The sequence below is a fragment of the Pocillopora verrucosa genome, chromosome 2, assembly GCF_036669915.1.
Source record: "Pocillopora verrucosa isolate sample1 chromosome 2, ASM3666991v2, whole genome shotgun sequence".
Lineage (NCBI taxonomy): Eukaryota > Metazoa > Cnidaria > Anthozoa > Scleractinia > Pocilloporidae > Pocillopora > Pocillopora verrucosa.
Window position 1 is genome coordinate 4407970 of NC_089313.1, and position 21955 is coordinate 4429924.

Below are 21955 nucleotides of genomic sequence, written 5' to 3' on the forward strand. Positions count from 1 at the left end.
AAGCCCATGAATATTGAAACAATAGAAATTGGTTAATGAGCTTATGGGTAACTTTCCTCATTAACAAAATTATTTTGTTTCAATATTCAGAGGAGATTTCCCTGGCCCACAGAGGAACAGGAACTTTGACACTTGGACACAACAGACAGCTCAACTTGATCTATCTAACGAGCTATAAATTGTCCCAGAATTCCCCTCTTTGACGGATATTTGAGCCCATGAATACTGAAACAATAGAAATTTGTTAATAAGTTAATGAGTCTCTTGGGTCAATAGGGAAGGGTCAATTAACAGTTTTCCATTGTTCTCGGCCCACAAAAGAGCTTGCTTTTGAGCTTTTACATTCAATACGCTCTTTCTAATGAGTTGCAATTTGTCCTGGAAATCCACCTTTCTAGAGAGATAGGCACATGAATATCGGGAACAATACAAATTCGTAGATGAGGCTATGCCTAATCTTTGAATAAAATGGTCAGTTTTTCTTAATAAATATGCAATCGATCTTTATAGTAATGAACACCGCTTATTCAGTGGTTAAAATAAGGCCTGAAAAAATTCAGGCCTGTACGGGATTTGAACTTATGACCTTTGCGTTACTGGTGTAGTGCTCCACCAACTGAGCTAATAAACCAACTGGGAGCTTTTCGTTGTGTTGGTTCGTAATAAATCCGTGTAGTGATAAATCAATGACTGTAAATATATGAAAATCATATGTGTGAACTGCAGTTTCAGAGACGAAAATGAAAGCGATCTTCGGAGTATTGAACACTACTTAAGCAGTAGTGAAAATAGGGAGAATTTCTTAACCCTAAAGAACGTGCAATTATTTGTCTGATCAGCAAAGCATACAAATACATACCAAAAAAAATGCAATACTTTATTCAAAAGTTGCAAAGAAATGACTAAGACAGTACAGCTATGTCATAAGTTGTTTAGCTAAACAGATTATTATGTCTATAAGGCTATTAAAACATTTTATGGTTGAAGAAAAGTGTAGATCACAACGTGAAAGAGAATCCCTGAATGAAACGATAGGCCGAGTCAAATAAAGATTGAAATGTGTCTGAGATTCAAGCTTGGAAGTATTCTTCTTCAGGCGATTTGCTTACGTGATGCTTTTTGATTGTATCTGTTAAAAAAAAACAAACAAACAAACAAACAAATGGGAAACAAGTTTCCATAAACCAAACCAATATAAATCACCAAACTTATATTACATTCAAAGGTCGAAACAGTGTAATAAGTTCTACTTACTCTTAACGAATATAACTTATTTAAAATCTCCTTTTAAAATTACCTTATGGACTTTCTTTTCGATTTTAATCTTTGAGACCTCAGAGGAGATAGTACTGAAGATTTCTTGCTACCCTCTGCTTCTATGACGAGCCTGAAAAATAACGATCAATGGTCATGATGAACTAAAAGTTAGTTAGCGGTTATTTATTTAGTCATTTATAAAGCCACTACTACCCACATTATAACAATCGCGAACGATAATCCCTTGTTCTTACATTTCAGTATTATTCTTTGAACCTTTGCCATCGCCCTTAAGCCAGAAGAACTTAGCAGGCCCATGCTTTGAGACAAATGATATTTCAGAGCCCATACCGCTGACCAAACCATGATGTAACGAATCGTCATTTAAGTGAACCACCGGAGTTTCAGTCTTTTTTTTAGAATTAGCAGCATCGTCATCGTTATCAACTGTCTTTGTTTTCTTGATTGCATCGTCTTCTTCTTCATCATCCTCAACGTGAATTTTCTTACGCAATTTACGTTTCCTATGTTTGTGGTTCTCATTTTCGCCATCGTCATCATCGTCGTCATTATTTTCATTGCTATCACCATCACTATCGTTGTCTGAATTCGAGACGTCTTCAACATCAGGATCGTTTCCTCCAGCTTCCTCAGTACTATCTGTCTCGTCGTGTTCCTCGTCGCCTTCTTTATCGTCATCGTCTTGGTCCTCTTGAGAGGGAAGAAAAAGATTGTAAAAGTTATTTTACCACCAATAAGAACAAGGAACCGGGGAGAATTCTGGGAAAAAACGAAGTGATCCGGTGTCGATTGGTCTTAGCTTTGTGGCTATTTGTTTGAAAGGGATATCAGGTGTTTTTCGTTTACCAAATGGACAGCGTAAAGAGGTAGAATGAAAAAAAATCTTTGACTTCACTCGGCTTCAAATTGAAAATGTCACTATTGTATTATAATATATATTCTCTTCTGATAATCCAGCGACTTAAAGAGTCAACCGTCTATCACCCGAAAAATCATTCAAATGATTTGTTTACCTACGCATTCGTCCAGTATTCTCTCAGTCGTGGTAATGAAGGTTGGTTTACAATGTGCGTCAGTCACACAGCGAGCTGTGAGATCAACTTTACATGCCTTTTCAAAGCAAGGATTGAAGCCGCATGCATCCATCGCTGGCACCGTCAATATGCCTGATGTATGAAAAAATGAATGGCGAAAGAGTGAATTAATGAATGAAAGATATATGAATGAATGAAAAATGGGCGAATTAGTTGATAAATGAATGAATAATAAATGACTGAAGGAATGAGTGAGTGCCTTTATTAAGGTGTCTGTTTTTAATAATAATAAGTAAAAGTACCAGTAGATGGACACACTTTAAAATGTTTTGAAACATAATAAGCGCAAAAATTGGTTTGAAAAAACCTACAATTTACGCCCGATAGAATAAAAGACGTTTAAGTTGACGTGATAAAATAAATTTACGTTAAGAACGAAACAATACAGAAAAATACTCTTCATGCTTTTCCATTCAGCTATATAAGGCTTGTTTTGAAGAAAAGGACAAAAACACCGCGTACCCCAACCACGCAGTAATGAGAAGAAAAAGAAAAAAAGAAGCGTTTTCGAAAATAGATGGACATTCAACTCTTACTAATATTTCCTTTGAAATGTCTTTAAACCTAGTCCCAATTGGGTTTTTATCACTTTCCATAAATATCCTAAATTGTTAAAACTTCACTCTTATATACAGACCTTTAAGCCGAAAACAGACTCATGAATAGCCTCATGAAGTCCATCAAGAGAAGTACTGGCTTGGTGATAACACACTTTACCTCTGCAGTTAAGTCGCTGACCATTGACTCCAAAGAAGATAGGTTTGCATCCGTAAGACACAACGCAGCGTTCAGCTTGGTAGGTGTAACATGCAGACTTTTCACAAGGGTTAAATCGGCAAACTCGTTCTGGAGGAATCGATAGTACTACGGCGTCTCCTACATGGCAAAAAAGCATACGGAGTTATTAGACATGCAACAAACTTAGGTTTGTGATGAACTGAAAGTGAGTTCTGAAATACCATAAGCTCGAGCGGCATTGTGATTAAAACACCTGGTCACATTTGTAAAGTCCCGAGAATAAAGGAAATGATTCACTATAAGAAGTTTTTGATTGTTAAACAAACTCTCCTTCTCGCCACTATAGGAAATGTACAGAGAACAAAGTGTAGGTTATGCACCCTGATGCCAGGGCGTAAAGAGTTAATGCTATTACCTGTTAAACGGAAATTTAAGTTTTCCCGAGAGTTTTACCTCTTTTTTTGTACGGTTCTTAGTTTATTACCGTATTATCAATGAAGTGTTTTTACATATTTCTTTTCGTTTTGTCTCCATACCTTTACAAGAGCTGATTATATTTCCATCCCTGTCGAAGAAGATCGGTTTACATTTTGAGTTGCTGACGCACATTGCCGTAGGTTCTGTTACACATTTGGACACCTTACAGGGGTGGTAACCACACAGCTCAAGAGGATCGGCTCGAACCAGGTAATTAGAATCTGAAAATTAATTCTAAATCAATTAAGACAATAATCTAATACAGTTGAGCTAATAATAAAGAGTTTCAAATCTGGTTGGTCTTAAACTACTTAATTTTGTGTGATGCAACTTTAAGGCCTTTGCGATTATCCTGTGCCATTCTGAATGCTACTTAATTGAGAGAGCCAATCGTGAAGTCAATTTAAGAGTCAAGGAATATTACACAGAAAATAATGCTCACAATTGGATATCAAATTCTCGCCCAATCCAACTCATTATCGTAAAGGAAAAATACTTCCTAAGCATATGTGTTGATACATCTACTTTGATCAACTGACCGAAATTGGGAAAATCATTACAGATTCACTTTATGAGTCGAATTAGAGGTGACGCTGAATCTCCAAATGACTGACTTACTCGGACATCTGTGTTCGTTGCAGCGTCTTCTCTGTATCTTGGGACCATGGCAGCCCTTAGAGGGTCTTTTACATCTTCTTTTCCTCTTCTTGATTCCACCTTCACATGTACGGGAGCATCTCCCGAACGAAGACCATTGACTAAATCCTAAAGTAGCTGGCAGAGAGAGAAACAGGCCCTTGAACTGTTCGCTATTTGCATCATAAGCAAAGAGAAGCAGTTTGCGATTCAAAATTAAGCGTTGCTTTTGGAAAAACAAACTTCAACTGATTGTTGAATTATTTCATGACTGCATCATGTTTCCATAAACCCACTTTATCATGATTGGTCTAAAAAGCTCACAGTACCCTTTCAACTAGTCAAATATAAAACTAAAATCAATTCCGACTTGGTCACTCATTTTTTTTGCCACGTTTCTCTCAGTTACATATGTTAATTTCACTTCAGTTCCACTGGCTCTTACTCTCAGTAACAACGGCGACATCATGTTGTGATTTCTTCAGTTTCGCTTTTAACTCTTTTGAAAAAAGAATATTTATATTAGAACTCGACTCACATTTACAGTACTTTACTTGACATCTTCTAATTTGTACCAATGGCTCAACGCAGGATTTCCCGCCATTAGCAGGAGGTGGGTTTGAACATTTGCGCCTTCTCTTTCGTACCTCTCTTCCACAGCGCCGGCCGCGGCACTCAGACCACACGGACCACGCTGACACGCCTCCGTCAACTGTTCGTAGAAATAAAACGGTCTCAGACCAATCTTGCTCCTTTGCAAGTTTCTTACTTTTGTTTTGTCCTATTGTCTTGCTTCTTAGGAGACTAGTTAGGTTTGTTTTGCCTTTTTTGTTTATTTTCTTTGTTTCTTTGTTCACTTGTTGTTTATTTGCCTATTCGTTCTTTTCCATGGCCAACACATTTATTTTTGCTTGTGGTTTTCTGCTTCTTTCGCTTACCCGTGTCTATATGCAATACAGATAACTTGCAGAACATTCCGCGAAACGCGCAACGAGAGAAGAACTAAGAGAAACTCGCTTAAAAGAGCTCGGCATAAGATACTCTCAAGAAACTAAACACAAATACATTGATAATCGATTTTCGTTGACCCTGATCAAAATCAGCTCAGGGCTAGGTACATTTTAAAGTATTAGGCAGGGCATCATCTAGGACCTGTCAGTCGAGACAAGTGACCTGACTTTTCTTTTTTAACTTTCCTACCTCCACTTGGGATTTTACCTGGACACTTCGATGATGCACATGCTCTGGCTTGCATCCTCTGACCAACACAGTCTTTACCTCTACCCTGTGGGGGAGGGTTAGTGCAGTACCGCTCCCGGACGCTAACAGTGTTTGTATCACAAGTCTTCGTACAAGCAGACCATGCTGTCCAGCCAGTTAGACCTCCGTTCACTTAAACAATAGAAAGTAACAGAGAGAAATGATCACGGACACCGACTGACTTGTACAAGTTTTACAGAGGAAAAAGCCGCAACCAGTTTCAGTTAGGAGCTAGTTTCAAAGTTAAATAACAAGTCATGTGTATGTCCTTTTTTTCAGATTTAAAATTCCCAATGATTGTCTCACCAGAGCAAGGCTTCCTTCCACAGCTCTTAAACTGTACCCATTCTCCCACACAGTCCCGTCCACCTGTCCCTGGTTTGGGATTGTTGCATCTACGCTCTCGACGGCTAACTGCACGGGTGCCACAGGTCACGGTGCAATGCGACCATTGAGACCAAGGAGAAAAACTGCCATCAACAGAAATTCAAATCGCCATTGGAAGTCAACAAGGGCGTAAACTTCCTTCGATTGTAAACCGCGTCTCGAATTGTTCGCAAAAAAAAGAGGTGGGGAGGAGGTTGAGAGGCTAATGAATTCAATGGTGCACCACGAAGGAAAGCTGCATGATTATGCCATGGAAAATAACAGAGACCAACGCAACGCATACGACGCACGCGCAGACTTCATTTTGATTACCTTTCAACTTCAAAACTCTTTTAACTGTTTATTTAAAAAATCTATGGTGAAAATAATTAAGCCGCTTAACAAAATTCAGCGGGAATAAAATTGCAACTTGCGAGGAAAGGTTAGATGTAAAAACATTCGAAATGCAACGGCTTTCGTGCATTTTTAATGGTTGTATTTTACTGACCGGTATTTTCTGCATATTGCATACCTGGGCATTTAGTAAACGGGCAAGGCTTTTTCTGAGTAGAAGGACCCTGACAGCTCTTTCCACTAATCAGCTTGCAGGTACGTCGTCGAACCATCACAGCTTTTAGACCACAACTTGGAGAGCACTCAGACCAAGGTGACCACGTGGTGTAATTTGACTCTAGATTGTTTACTCCTGGTAAAATTAATGGCTTATTCACCGCTGCCAAAGCTGCCACCGCTTGTAAATCAGATGGGATGACATTGGACCCAGAGGTGTGGTTCGGAGACTTGGATGGAGCGGTTGATTGAACTACTGCGACATGCGCGCTTGAAACTTTACGAGGAAGATTTACGGCTGTGCGATGATCAAAATACAGTGTCAAGGCTGGGGGGGAGTGGAGAGAGGGTTCAAAGGAAAGTTGTATTTAACCCTTTACATCCCGATATCATTACCCGTATACTCCATACTGTTCTTGAAATATTTCCATAGCAATCATTTTCTTTGTGCTCATGACCCTGACCTTGAGTACAAAAACCTAGGTTCCAGGAATTTTTGTTGGAAACTTGGATGTGAATTATCAAGGATCATACACGTAAGAGCTTAAAAAAACAAGAACGATCCCAGCGTCTGTTATCAAATTTGAATTTCTTCCTCTAAAGTTTTTACAAGATAGAAATCACCGACAGAAAATTAGCCTCTTAAAGGCCAATCTTGTACGACATTATTCCGTTTTCTAAATATTTAGTGACAAGGGTTATTGCCATTTCTCCTGCAGTTCAGCAAGAAAATGTTTTGGGTTCTTATCAGTTAAAAAGGATTGTCTTGAATCCGAAGAACACGGCACAACAAATGGCCTAGCCTCGTGGCGTCCTCGCCACCATCAGACCAACTCTACATTCACCACAAATATGTATCTAAAATCATTAGGCTGATACCTACTTGTGTTAACAGTACTTTTTTGTCGAAAGATAGCATTAGGCCTTGCTGCTTCCATTTTGGGGCACACGGGTACATTGCAGAGGACCTTCTGAATTTCTGACCCGATGCATGTCTTCCTGGCGATGGAAAGAGAACAAGTTCTCTCGCGCGTGCGGTATGAGCCAAAACCGCAAGTTCTCGTGCAGGCAGACCAAGGACTCCAGTCAAACTCATTTTTAACAGAAACTGTCTCGAAAATAAGAAACGTTAATTTTTAATTATGGTATCCCTTGTCTAAATTAAACGAATGCTTTATTTCACCTAACTGCTGAGAAGACAAGGTGTCGGGGCGGAAAGAGGTAGCGCAAAGTGATAAAAGGAGGGAGGCCTGGGACGGGTGAAACGACTAATTGAAAACCTCATTCGTTCCAGCAAACAGAAATGGTGTCATTTGTTGCGATTTTACGGCGACGTTGAAAAAGACAAACCAGTGCTGGGAAGGAGCGAGAATTGAACCATGTGCGAGAAAAGAAGCGCAAAATAAAAAAATGGCAGTCATAACAATAACGCGGGAGCCAGGCTTGTTATAATGATAGGGAGTTTAAGATGTCACTACAGCGACTCGCCGTAATGAAGTGTGACGTGATGCGACGTATGGTAAATGTTTCCGAAAAAAAACGTGATTAATTCCCTCTTGGCTTTCGCCAATAACTAGGTGCGTTCAACATTTCTGAAGGAAGCACGTCTTCACCTCAGCAAAACATGTGAATACAGTGTTGAATTCAAGGTTAAAACGTGACTAAATCACAGTAGAGGTTTCCTTGCTAAGAGGACATAAAAGTTGGCGATTTCATGTTTTAGTCTGTATGGGATTCCCAAGAAATGTTGAGTTTTAAAACGCTCGTGTTTCGCCACAGTTTTGGTCATTAGTTTTTTTTGTTCGTATTCTCGTTACCGTCGCCGTCGTGGTTTTCTTAAAGTCCCTAATATAAGTAGTCATACGCGGTCTTATTGAATTCTTTCTTAGTTTAAACTTTCTAGCCTTGACTTTAGCTAAGGCTATTTTTCATCTCTATCAATAAGCAACAACACCAAAAACACGCATAGTAAATATATGTACAAAGTGTCATCTTTCAAAGACTTCCTTGCTATGGTGATGTGAAATGGGCTCAGAAAATGAATAATGTTAGGGTGAGATTTGAATGCACAAATGATGCGTTATGAACGTGCCATTCAGATGAAAAAGTGAGACATCTTTTTTTAATTGTAAAAAACTTGAATAACAAAAACAACCTTGTGGTTATTTTGTTTCTTGTAAATTTAAAAGAACGACGCGCTTTCAATCAAAGAGATCAAATGTTGCTTTCGAAGTGTAGAGGTTGCAGAGATAGAAAAACAACATAAAACAAAAAAAAGTAGGAAAAGCTTTCGCTCAAGTAAAGGAATAAAAACATAACCTAGAGGCAAGTTGACGAACGGAGGTATTGACTCACTCAGATGATCAAAAAGTGACACTCATTCTTAAGTTCTAAGTCAAACTAAGTTCATGAAATGTACTCACTGTTATGTGAAACAGTCCCAGAGAGCCCAGCTTCAGTTCTAAAACCAGGAATGGTGTCTCCCGGACATGATGGCAACATGCAGGGCTTCACTTCTGAAGTGGAACCAGCGCAGCTCTGAATGTTCTGTTTGAAACACGATCGTTTACGCACGCGCAATAAATTAGAACCGCAGGTCCTTGAACATTGAGACCACGGGCCCCATTCAGTGAAACCATCAGTAAAATTTGAAGAAACTGAACAAAAAGAGATAGAGAAGTGGTAAAATTATGCGTATTCTTTGTGAATGGCAAAATATTCACTCAGTAGTTTTCCTTTTTGCCTTTTTTTCCTTTTACTTGGCATCATTTACGTCGTCCGTGTTAAGCCACATACCGAAGCAGACTTCAAAATTTAACCAACCATCGCTCGACATTAACAGACCAGACCGATCGATCTATTAATCTATATTAAGAAGGTAAGAAATTTATTAAGCAGTGGAAATAAAGTGGCTTATCTCATCCAATGCTTTCCGTTCGAATTTTAATTTAGGGTGCTAGGTCTTCTGGAAGAATAGAATGGAGAATCCTGAGAAATCTCTCCGAAGCAAGGACGAAAAATAAAAACTAACTTACCCTAAGCTCAGGATGCGAGATCGCAGGGATGGGAGAAGAGGTCTCTCACCTCTGTGCTGTTCCACCCCCTCCCAAATTTTAAAAATGAACAAGCCCTTCCTCGAGCTCCTCCCCAAGGAATTGGGAATTCCATCATAACAGAGGATCTGGCCAGTCAGAGTTCTGACCCATGGTAATTACAGCAAGCTCTCTCAGAAAGCAGGAACGAAGAGATGCCGATCTTGTTACTGGACGAGGCAGGGGAGAGGTGTTAAGGCCTATTTTCCAGAGTTTCCCCACCCCCTTGCCCTCTTTAAAGGTAGAAATTGAAACTCAGATATCAGGAGACGCTGGTATGCCACGCCCCTACTATAAACACCTGCCTACTCCCCATGTGAACATTATCTCACCATTATGAAACTTAACACTTTGTATAAACACTTTGCTTGCGTTATAATCTCCTAGAAGCAAGCAAGACGGCTTCAAGCAATGACGTCTTTCCACAGTCCTGCCCACACAATCCTCCCCACCGAAGCTGGGAGGGGGGTCAGTGCATGTCCTTTCACGTGTCTGGTATGAGTCAGATCCACAAGTCTTGGAACACTCGGACCAGTCACTCCACGGCGAGAAACGGCCGTCAACTTGAAGTCAATGAGGGGAAAAAACTATGAATTAACGAAGTATGTCCTGTTTATCTGGTTGACTAAATGTCTTATTAAAGTGTTTCCAGTTTGTTAACAGAAAGCGTTATAATTGCGTGTGAAGGTTGTCTATATCATTTAATCTATATGCATTCCTGGCATCTTTCCAAATCTAAGTCACTCTCCAAGCTATCGTATTCCCGGATTTCAGTTATCTGAGTAAGATATTCTTTGCTTTTCAAAGATTACCTTAATCAAAACTTGAAATTATTATAATAAGAGTACTTTTCAAGTTAACGTCGTAAAACCAGACATCAAAGTCAAATATAACAGTTCGTAAACGTTGTCCTCAATAGGCCTTGAATAAGGAGTACTGTTTGGAGAGGCCTGGAAAAATTCAAGTTTCAACGAAATTTGAACCCGTGACTCCAGATCCTGGCTGAGTGCAACCACCAACTGAAGTCACGTATTTAGAGGAATGCAAACTTTGGTGGGCTCTTCGTTCAACGAGGACAAATTTAGTCTGACCCGAGTCTGCCTAACAGCCAAATAGAATAAGGAGAGGTCTAAAGAAGCCAATAATAACTCAGGGGAAATAAATGTCCAAAGCTTGAGGCGATGGCAAACGGAAAAGGCTGAGTCTTATTGCAAGTGCAAATACAAACGCAAATGCATAGTCAGGCACGTCTAATGTGATGCTGGATTGCATTCGATACGCAATTAAAACATTTCTCAACTAAATGTTTGCAATGTTAATGAGGTAAATTACCTGGACATTTGTGGTCACGGCAACGTTTCGTTTGTACTTTGGGTCCCATACACGAACTGTCAACACCAACTAAGTCAAAAGTACCAATGCAAGAACGTGAGCGCGTTCGAATACCGTGTCCGCACGAGGCGCTGCAAATTGTCCACTCGCTCCATGGCGTGAACCCGACGTTTTCGTTATTTCCTTGAACGTGAATAGCCTTACCACCGTTTTCGTAGGTCTCATGCTGTTGCTGTGGCATTAAATGTGATCCTGGCTTCAGAAAATGCATAGAGGACATGAATTTCGAGGAAGGAAAATTTGCCAGTGAAGTTGTGAACTGTTTCATGTTTGGCATTTGTTGAAAGCCAAACACATTCCGCTCGCTGGGAATTTGTCTAATAATGCCTTGTTGTTGCTGAGGCACATGAAGAAGTGACTGTACTGAGGGTATGTGAGGTAATTCTTGATCAATATTAGCTAATCCGCTGTATCGTGCAATCCTTTTTGCGATGTTGTTATTATCGATGTCTGTACTGGGAAGACGTTTCGACAATTCTTCTATGACAGGTGTTGAAGATAACGTCCTAAATATTATTTCCTTGTTGTTTTTCGTAGTGTCCATCTCGTATAGGTCTGGGCCGCCTAAATGCGAGTCGAAAATGAAAGGGTCAAACAGCTTAACCATTATTTCGTAATAATCTCCCAATAAACGGTGAAAAGTCAAAAGCTCGACTAATTACAATGGCTTTGTGGCTTTAGAATGAATGTTCCGAAACTTCATTGAAATCAAGTTCACCCATGACAATCAGAGGGTAAAAGCAACTTCCTTTACAAAAGGTCGTCTTGAATCACAGCCGTCGTTTAAACGCTTCTTTTAAAATTAGACTTTTAACGCAAAAAAGATCTCTGTATGATGGAAAAGAATGACTTTGGTCTCAGTAACCAGAAACTACGATTTAATTTCGTAATTTGTGTTACCTTCGATCATTTCTGGCTACAGCTTCTATCTATCTGCTGATGAATGAATAATCAAAGGAGAGTTCCTATACTTTACTCTCTTGGTTGTAGTTACCAGGTCTCTGGGGGCATTCTTTCCCTTTGCAATATTCAACATGGAATCTCCAGCCATTGCAGTCGTTTCCTCCAAAAGCAGGTGGGGGGTTGGTGCAAAGTCGCATGCGCATTCTTACAGCCCTCGGACCGCAGGTCTTTGAACACGCGGACCACTCCGTCCATTGAGTGAATCCGCCATTTACTAAAACAAGGAATGTTTGAAGTTGATATAAACGACCTGTGGAACTCATTATACTTCAAAATAGCTGTTTTCCATAGAGAAAACGTTTGAAGATGTCTCACCGAGCATTCACCATTGAACATTTGAGTTTTTGGATGAACATTTTTAACCAGTAACTTGCTTTGACATGTAGTCCTATCTGCTCTAATTTGAAAAGCGACCAAAACTTTAAGGATAAATTTGAATCCCTTTCGTCCAACGTTGTAGACAATTTGAAAATAAGATACTCAGTGGAATTCCTCGTTGAAGAACTACTCGCCTCAATCGTAAAGTTAGCGCTGCGTTCCACAAATCTTTACTTTCGTATGTTATATCAAGTCAATGATTACAACAGATGAGAAGTGTTTCAGTGTTTGTTTAATTTTTTTTTTTTCCATCAACCCATATGGAGTACTGATCCGTCGAGGCTCAATTTCCACAAACTATTGCGAACCACCTTAATAGCCTTTCGGAGATATTATCTAGCTCAGTTTAGACTCTTCTATATCGTTTAGAAAACCAAAATGATTGCCAAACACAATACAATACAACGTGAATCAAATTACATTTTTTGCCGAACCTCGTACATATTCTTGATGTGGCTTCTAACCTGGACAGTTTTTTGGAACATCACAGGGCACTGTCTGGTGGTTCCATCCGGGACATTTGATAATATTGTCAAATGGAGAACTTTTGTTACAGTACAAAGACCTCGTCTTCATGCTTCCATCACCACAGGACTTGGAACACTTAGACCATGCACTCCACCCTGCGTCTCCTAAGTTTCAAGAGGTATGAAAGCGGAGAATGAACGTATCCCTTTGGTGTTAGAGGGGCAATTTCCCCATTGGTCCATCTGTTCTCGATAGGAGGCAAAAGTTTAACGTAGGCACATAACAGAGTAATTGCACTCAAAGTGAGATTGCTAACACATTTAAGTACAATCAAAGAACAGACAAAAGCGAATCGTCACTGAAACTACTCAGGAATGAGGAAAACTTTCAGATATGTTTTCATGAACAGATCTTGGCTTATTTTGAGCGCCTGTTCTGTGATCCAATTTTTTTCTTGATGCTCATAACATTTTGGGTGTTTTAACTTAATCAAAGAAGATGAAAGCATGCAGAATAAGGGGAAAAATTTGTTAATATTTATCCAAAGTTCTGCTTCTGCCACCAATTTTTGAGAAGTCTTTAAACCTGATACAAAAAAATATTCTACTCCTTGCTTCCACCAAGTCATAATGAAATTTGAATACTTCTCTTGCAAACCTGAGGGAGGAGGGATTCAAGCATTAATATCAATTGTATACGGTTCCTTTTACCCTGGTTATTGTTTTGTTGATGAGTAAGATCGTTTACTTTTTACAGTTGGTTGAATTTACCTTCATCACTGCTTACGAAATTATTTATTTCCTTTCCTTCGGATCCAGGATCGAAAATGTCCGCAATGGTCTCGACGGTCCCTTCTTTATTTCCAGCCAATTTATCAAGGATTGACCTCTTGAAAGCTTCAGCAGATGGCTTAAAAAGACTTTCTACGTCTTTTTCATCAACTTTGTCAATTTTTTCCAGCTCTTTCAAATCTCTCTGATCATCGCTGTTGGCAAATTGTAGCACTGATGCGAGCTGCGCTTGAGCATCAGATCCAAAGGTACCCAAATCTTTATAATCACCACTTAATACTTTTCCTTCTGGTGTCAAATCACGAAAAACACTCCCCCGAATTTCGGAATTTGTCCATTCTCTCTTTCCACCGAGTTCATGTTCCTCATGAGCCAAGCCCTTCCCATTGCGATTTGAATTTTGTAAAAACGCTTTCAACTTCTTTTGGGTGTTCATTAGATAGTCCCAATGGCTGTTATTAGTTGATTCTCTGATATTTTCCTCTTGAAAAGCGTTCTCCGCATTTCCCCTTCTTGGATTACTTTTAGGGTCAACGTGATCCGCCCCCTTTCTCAGCCCTGACTTATCCAGGCTCTCCAACCTATTCACGTAGTTCAAGTCGTGTTCACTCTCTTGCTTCAGAGCGCGGGATAACTGTCTCTCAAAGTCAGGGCTTCGAAAAGTGCCATCGTTGAATTCAGTCGCCCAATCAGTAGCATCCCTTCTCGCCGCATGCTTCCTTGACTCAGATCGTCTCTTATTGGGCTGGAGGAGTTTTGCAATTTTGTTCACCTTCAAATGGCCTTGTTTGGCTACTTTAAATGTCCTCTTTGAATCTCTCTTCATGCCAATTTCATCTCCTGCACTTTGGAACATGCTTTTCATTCTGTCAATATCGTGTTTCGATATTGCGTTTGTATGCTTCAGAACTCCTTCGCTTTCTTTACCGAGAGTCTCACGTAACAAACCTTGGGTAAACTCGTTTTTCACGTCATCAAGGGGAATCACATCACCGTTGAAGATTTTATTTCCTCTTATTACAAGCGGTGTGTTTATTTCAGTTTCCTTGTGTAGATCTTTTACACCGTGTTTTACTTCTGCAGAGTTTCGTTCCACCACGTCCCCACTGTACAGTTGTCGTCGATCCTGACTATTCCTCCCAAAATGCTTAGAAATTTTCACCCTCCTAAGGTCCCTTCTCCCCGGAGCTTTTAATGAACGTTCAAAAGAATAACCAGGATCGTGCTCATCAAATGGAAATGCCTCTATATCTTTGATATTTCTCTGATGTCCATCGTAATCTTTCAAAATGACTTTAGAGATGTCCTCTTGGGCTTTAGGATTTAAACCTCGTATTTGATCTAAGTCACTGTTCAGCACGTCAGTGGAGGACTCCCATGACTCCAGATCTCTCTTTTTATTCCTATTATTGTAAAATGTCTTGTGTAACCTTTTGGAATAATGAGTGGCGTGTTTTATTGTATGTGCCTTATTTTTATATGACAGACTGTGTTTTACCTCTTTCCTTGTTAAATTTTGCTGTTTCAATGATTTTTGGACAGGATTTTTCATGGAATCCATTGTTTTTTCTTGTTCTTCATCTGTTACAGTGTTGTAGTAACCTTTAGTTGTGGGTGACGCCCCTTGCACACCGCTATTCTCCTCAGGACCACCTACAACACGTGGTGTGTGAGCTAAATGAGTTTCAAGTTCTTTCATTTCTTTCGCTGTCAGTCCAAATATGACAGAGGAAGGACTTATCTCAGAATCTCGAGTCCCCGGCTGATTACGAGATTTCGTCGGTTTTATCCCATTAGAAGCGTGTTTGTATGATGTTTTCACATGCATAGGGGAAGAAGTAGTCGACGAGGTTGTAGACGATGATGCATTAACATTTGCTTTCCTGATGAACTTCTTTCTATGTTTTCTTTTGCTCAGGTGTATTAGGTGTTTCTTTTGTGGTCTCGCCAGTGATGCTGGAAATGGGTTTACTCCAAATTGGGATATACCGTCTCTTCCGATGTCCAGTTTTTGACCATTTTCAATATTCTCGGATTGGTAGTTTAATGTTTTTGGTTTGATTAAGTTGAATGCTCCTTGAAGCCCAACAAGACTACTGAAAGGAGCAAGATCTACCGAAGAAACATCTGAAGCTGTTTTCGGACTTAAGAATATTTGACCAACACCAGCTTGTGTCCCTGTTCCATCGTGATGGCCAGGAACCTTATAGAGACTAGGAGGTACCAAATACGACTTTTGTGTTGCATCTGGGTAGAATTTTTGCTGTTTATCTTGGCTCTGTGGTTGACTGAAGGCTGGATCAGACGAAAATTTTTGGTCCTCATTAACAACGGAAGCCATGATCTGTTCATTTTTTCTATTTTCAGCATTAAGGAAATGGTTATCTCTCGTGTAGAACTCTTCACTATTAGCTTTGGCTAACGGATTGCCAAAAAACTGACCAGTATTCTGTTTTGGTGCAGTTGAGTTCAGGCTAGGGAAAATCTCTTGAACCAAATGACCGGCATCGTTGATTTGATGCTCAAGAAAACTTGCCTCTTTAGTATCTTCGTCTTGTAGTTGCTCTTGACTTGAAAATGGGCTATTGACATCAGTAAAGCTTTCCTTTGCGACTGGATCACTCATAAGATTTAGTTGAACATATCTGGTTTCATCGGGATCCAAACTTGTGAATTTGCTATATAGGAAAGGTGCATCTATAGCTCGATTAGAATTTGCCGATGAGACCATTGCATTTGTTGACTTTGGCAAATCTTCTTTCTGATCTCCTTGTGCTCCAGGCAACTGTGTAGGTTGATTTGCTGTATTAGAAACGAGTCCATTGGAGGACAATGGGACAACCGGCCTATAAGAAATCGATGGTTCGTCCTTATCACTTCCACCAAACCATGTTGGGATTTCTTTGTTGGAAATGAATCCAGATATCAAGGGCGTTAGAACTGGTTTTCTGTTATAAGTTTCCTGTTCACTAGTCTTAGTGTTTTGTCCCGCTGCAATTCTCCCAGCAGTCTTGGGAAGAAAATCATAGTGATTTTTCTCTTGGACTTTGGAGTTAATTTTGGGAGCAGCTTGTGTCATGGGCTTCTTTAATGGTCCCTGATGAACTCCTTGAGTACGATTATTTTTTTCATGATCTTGTCCTGCTTGAGATGATTCAATCATGTGAGAAGTAGGTGTTGAGTTACTTTCTCCTACTGCATGTGCTGTTTCTTTCATTTTATGTAACGGTGCAGAATTATCAGCATTTCCGATGGTCAGGTCGGACAGGGAATGACCTTTAACTTTCTCTTTTATTGTCTGGGCCGGTTCTTTCATTTGGACCGTCGTGAGTGGACTGCTCGCACTTTGGTTACCTTCTTTCGGCCTCTGACTCTCATGAGCGCTAACTTTAGACAAATCAGTTGATAAATCAGCAATTCTACTGGAGTCCGAAGTAATTCCTACTTTCTTCCCAGAATCAAGTTGAGAAATTTTATTGCTTTCCATAAGAAGAGCCCGTGCAATGGAGCTTGCCCAAATGTCTTTCATCATCGGATGTTTTGCTAATTCCAGCGAAACATACATAGTTCCTTGGTTTCCCAGACGCTCCACTACGCTTTTGACAAGTTCTGGTAGCTGGGTGTTTAAAGTGTCTGATGAGATGTTGGAATTCTGCGCAGATGGAGCTGACTGATTGAAAACCTCATGACCCATGTCATGATCAATATTTGGCTTAGGCTTATCAATAGTTTCATTCCAAGAACGGTTCATGCCATTTGAATTCTGCGATTTAACGAAATCACTCTTTGAAAAAGCACCCAAGTCATGAGAGGCTTCGCTATTCGAGACCATACTGCTTGTGTTTACCTCCTTTACATCAATGTTGCTTGAGTCGTTCTTACCTTGAACTACATTTGCATTATTTTCGATGTTTCTCTGGCCATTACTAGTTGTGTCATCACTAGATGGTAACGAGTGATAGAGATCTTCACCTTTATGGTTTAATATATACGATACTTTCGCAAGAGGATCTTTTGATGATTGGTTCTCTAGACGAGAGCTTTTTAATCTTTCTGATCCTTTAAAAGTCGTCAGTTTTTCGTTTTCGACGGAACTTGCATTCTGAGAGTTCTTCTGATACACCATATCAGGAATCGCCCGCGACATGGGACCGATGAGAACTTCTCCTCCAGAGGGATCCTTCTCAAGTTGAAATCCTGACAATTTAGCGTCATCGCTTTCCAACTGACTGTAAAGTCTTTCTGCAAGTCTCGAGGGTGATATGACATCATCATTAAGTGCCACGCCCCCATTATTTTTATCATAAACATCGTTTGAAGCAAAACTTGATTCACTGTTCACTTTGTAGTTTGAACTGGCATCTTCGTATTCTCCAGCTGAGGACGTTTCATTTACAATATTTTCGTTTGTGGCCACGTTGATTTGCTTACCGTGATTCTTCTGATCACTTTTGTATGTTTCCTTGTCGCCAACCAAGGTTATCAAAGGCTTTCCTACAGTCAATCCTAAAAACGGAATAAAATGACAACGTTCGAAGCTCGATTTAGAACAGTGAAAATTGAGTAAATTGCTTTTGTTGTCTGTGGTAAAACGGCGATTTTTGCATTTTACGCCAAAAAAACGTTGTTTCGCGAAAATCGTTATAAGGATCAAATACACCTCTGAATGGCAACTACTACATAACGTATATGCTACTATGCTGTCTTAGGCGGACCACTGAGATAAAGGCCAGACTTAAGTACAAGGCAAGAACCCTTTAAAATTAATAAGGGTCGAGGTAAACCTGTAACTTACAGTGGACTAAACAATTTAGCTAAACAACTATTTTGAAAAGGATAGCCTTTGACCAACATCACTGGTCTACGATAGAAAAGAGTTAAGTCTAATCCTATCTGTAATCATACACGTGAGAACCAACATGCCCATCAGTTGAACTTATTCACAAATAGAAACATAGCAGTAGAATTTTTCCTCCACAAGGAAATCAAACTATGCTCTATGGAGCACAGCACGGAAATGACGCGTACTACCCAATTACCAGCATGACGCACACACTGCCCCATTAAAGCTCAAATCGAACTGCTAATAACCAATCACGTTCGCATATCTCCCATGAATCGGATATAAAAAGAGACAAAGAGAAATAAGAGAATAAAAAGAGTCTTAGACAGTGAAATTGTAACCAACCTACCGATATGATCTCGTCTGACAGTGAAAACGCAAGGAGCTTGTACCCAGGCCAGAATCAAACCAAGGGTCAGGAAGTCTGTCCAGTCCATTGTTATTTAAGTACAGGCTTCATTTTAAACTGAAAATCAACACACCTTTATCTGAACCAAAATATTAACTCTCATGCAGCCCGTCAAATCATTTCAAGAATACGTTTTCTTTCGGAACAGTTATTGCAAGTTTGCTCTCTAAAATTTCTTTTGTCATAACAAGCCACCAGCTCCGTTGTAACAGCAAAGGAAAATGATGGCGCAGAAATAATCAAAAGTTTTGTAGTCTTTCTGGTTGAGTGCTTATACAGAAAGGAATTGGGAGAATCAAAAACTGAATCAATCTACAATCAGAGGCAGGGAACCCTTAACGGATGTGGTAATGATCCTCTTAATTAGGAACTCATAGCTAGTTTTAAATTGCTTTCGGGAGGTTTTTGTTTCTTCGTATATTTTCAACATCCATGCAATTTCCTCAAATGCGATAGGTGAATTAGCTGCTTCATTTTTAACTGATCGTTCTGTAGAGTTGCAATCGGACAGTGCATCGGACAGTTGGCTGCGACTGGACAGTTGTAGCAACCAAACATACTAAGTTCACTCAGCTAAATCCACCAATCAAAGAATTGATCACAATACTCGTACCTATAACCACATATCCTGAAAAAAACTGGGGAATTTCCAAAATGGAGGAATTGTCAATGTAATTGTCTTTTCTTTCTCGGAAATTGTAATGGTTATGATTAATTGGTAACAGGACTTCGTGTTTGTAATAATACTCGTGATCGACAAATTGGAGTCTCGCTTTGCGGTCGTCCGATTTTGTTAATCACTCGTATGATTACAGACCGAACTGGACTCCACTCGCTCCTATTACCATTACGTGTATTGCTTTGGACTAAGAGCCTGAGTTAGGTATCCGAGTAGTGCGATTTCATACGGATGTAAATAAAAGGCAAGGAACCTTCGGGTTTCGCATTTCCAGCGATCTAAGATGATTCTTGTGATTTCAGACAAAATTTCACTCCACTCAGTAAATCACTACTTTGATCATTAAAGGAAACATTTCATAAATACCCCAATTCAGCACTTCGCAGAAATGCATCGTAAGGGTCAACAACAATCTTCAGCAAACACTACCATAATACAGTGTCATTACCACCCGCCGGGTTACATCAGACAGAAGTGAAGAAACAGGGCTGTCTTAGTTAGCTTGACCCAACAATTTTTCCAAGTCCCATTTTTAACGAATAATATTTACAATATTTTGAAGAAAAACGAATGAGAAAGTGTTAAGTGATTCAATTTCACACCAGTCCAAAGATACAATATGGAGTCTGCAGTGGCTACAACTTTCGCGACCCTTTGAATGTTGACAATCGAAAGCAAGATTGTTGGAATTTCTTGTTCCCTTCAGGAGCTCTTAGTTTTTGTTTTAATTTTTTACTCTCGTTCGTTCAGCGTACATGGTCATGGTGTAAAATGAACTGAGTTACATTTTTATGTTCAAGATTTTTGATACTACGAAGTCAATGATGCATGAAGGCGATGTAACGTACCCATTTACATTAATTCATGATTTGAATTACAAATAGCTTTTCTGTGATAATCAACCATCCTACTACTTAAACGATCTTCCAGCTGATTTATATCTTCAAGGAACGAATGAGAACCAGAAGAAGTAAATTTTCACGGTGATATTTCAAATCGTTTAAAAAACAAACCCATTTCCACCTTAAACACAAACATCCCTCGCACAGTTCAACCCTATCTACACATTTCGACCTTGCTTTTCCCCTCAATGTAAAGAAAATCTCCGAACAATAAAAATATTTTAACCTTTTTACATAAGTGAATAGGAAAGCAGGTTTCCTAATGTTATAACCCGTTTTTAAGTCAACAAACTGGTCTGTTCATTGATGAATCCATCTATCTATTTTCTTTGAAATCTATTGACGAATTTGTTTAAATGTTTTTGGCAAAACTATCAGGGATTCAACTCTAAAATTCAAAACAAAAAATGTCGTATTTACCTAAAAATTCAGGATCCAGGTAAATGTCAAAAATAAATTTCGATTTACAAATAATTACCTGAAACTCGAAGCTTGTTCACAAGACGTCAAAACATCGCCGAATTAGTTACTTGAATAACTTAACCGTCAAAACATTCCAACCTTTACCTGTTAAGGAAAGGACGTGTGATTTTTGGGAACGTTTTTCTATCTCTTTCCGGGAACAAGGTCGTAACTTTTACAGCCACTGCTAATGATTTAAAGGAAGCTCTTCTTTACAAGTGTTGCGGATTACACCACTGACGATTTAGCCAATCAAAACAGAGGGTCGATGGCAGACGTCTTGTAAAGTCATTCATGATTAAGCGGTTCATTGTAGTGAGTCATCGCTACCTGCATTTCCCGATCCACAAGGTTTTCTAGCTTTTAATCAAATTTTAAAGTTGATTTATTGGTCGCACTTGAATTTTCAATCTAGCGATCCCGACCCACAATAGCACCGTGTCATTTAAGAGATCAATAAATAAGGTCAATAAATATATCCAGAAAGTTATAGTAATCATTTTTTTCCTGAAGCAAAAGAGACGTTCATCCATTGAATTGAATTGAAAAGATAAAAGTCTTCTATCAGACTAAAAACTGTTTAAATAACATAGCCGACAAACACTGTGAAAGAACTTCAGAAAAACTGACCTACAATATACAGCCATACCTAAGTATGATTCAGGATCGATCTGAAACTAAAATTACCACGATATAAACCCGCACACATGGGTCAGGCGCTAGAGCGCTATGACTCACGGAAGCTACAGCACAAAGTGTTGATTGATTGCCAAAATCGTGGAACCAGCACCTAAGCCGAAGTAAATACGAAACAAATAAAAAGAAACTTGTTCCTCTTAGCACAAGGGAGACACTTTGAATACATAAGAAAGTAAAGAATGCCGGACTAGTTTCTAAGCAATCTCAACTTGGGAGAAGGAGTTGGGGACGAAACAGCTGGATATTAACGAGGCACAGTGGCGGATTTTAACTCTGAAGTACAAAATTCATCTTAGGACATCCACATTTCACATCCAGAGTCAAAGGACTCTCTAGAAGGTCTCAGTGGGGTTAACTGTTACTCGTAAAACGGCGAAAACGATCAGCCGTTAGGCGGAACAACTGACAAATTTTAACCGTTAGTCGTAAAAAAAGTTAACTGTTACAAAGGGAGATTA

General features: G+C 39.4%; 1 protein-coding gene across 1 annotated transcript; it reads right to left on the reverse strand.

The window, feature by feature from the left end:
• Positions 1–993: 993 nt before the first annotated feature.
• Positions 994–20949, reverse strand: LOC131792716 (uncharacterized). The gene is given in 19 exon segments (XM_059110133.2): positions 994–1129; positions 1298–1387; positions 1512–1968; positions 3081–3248; positions 3647–3808; positions 4206–4361; positions 4762–4935; positions 5442–5615; positions 5790–5966; positions 6385–6747; positions 7303–7527; positions 8843–9076; positions 9844–10074; positions 10844–11458; positions 11898–12080; positions 12709–12876; positions 13483–18009; positions 18696–18812; positions 20815–20949. Coding segments are annotated over 18 exon segments (8229 nt in total). The 5' UTR covers positions 18784–18812; positions 20815–20949; the 3' UTR covers positions 994–1092.
• Between the last annotated feature and the right edge of the window lie 1006 nt (positions 20950–21955).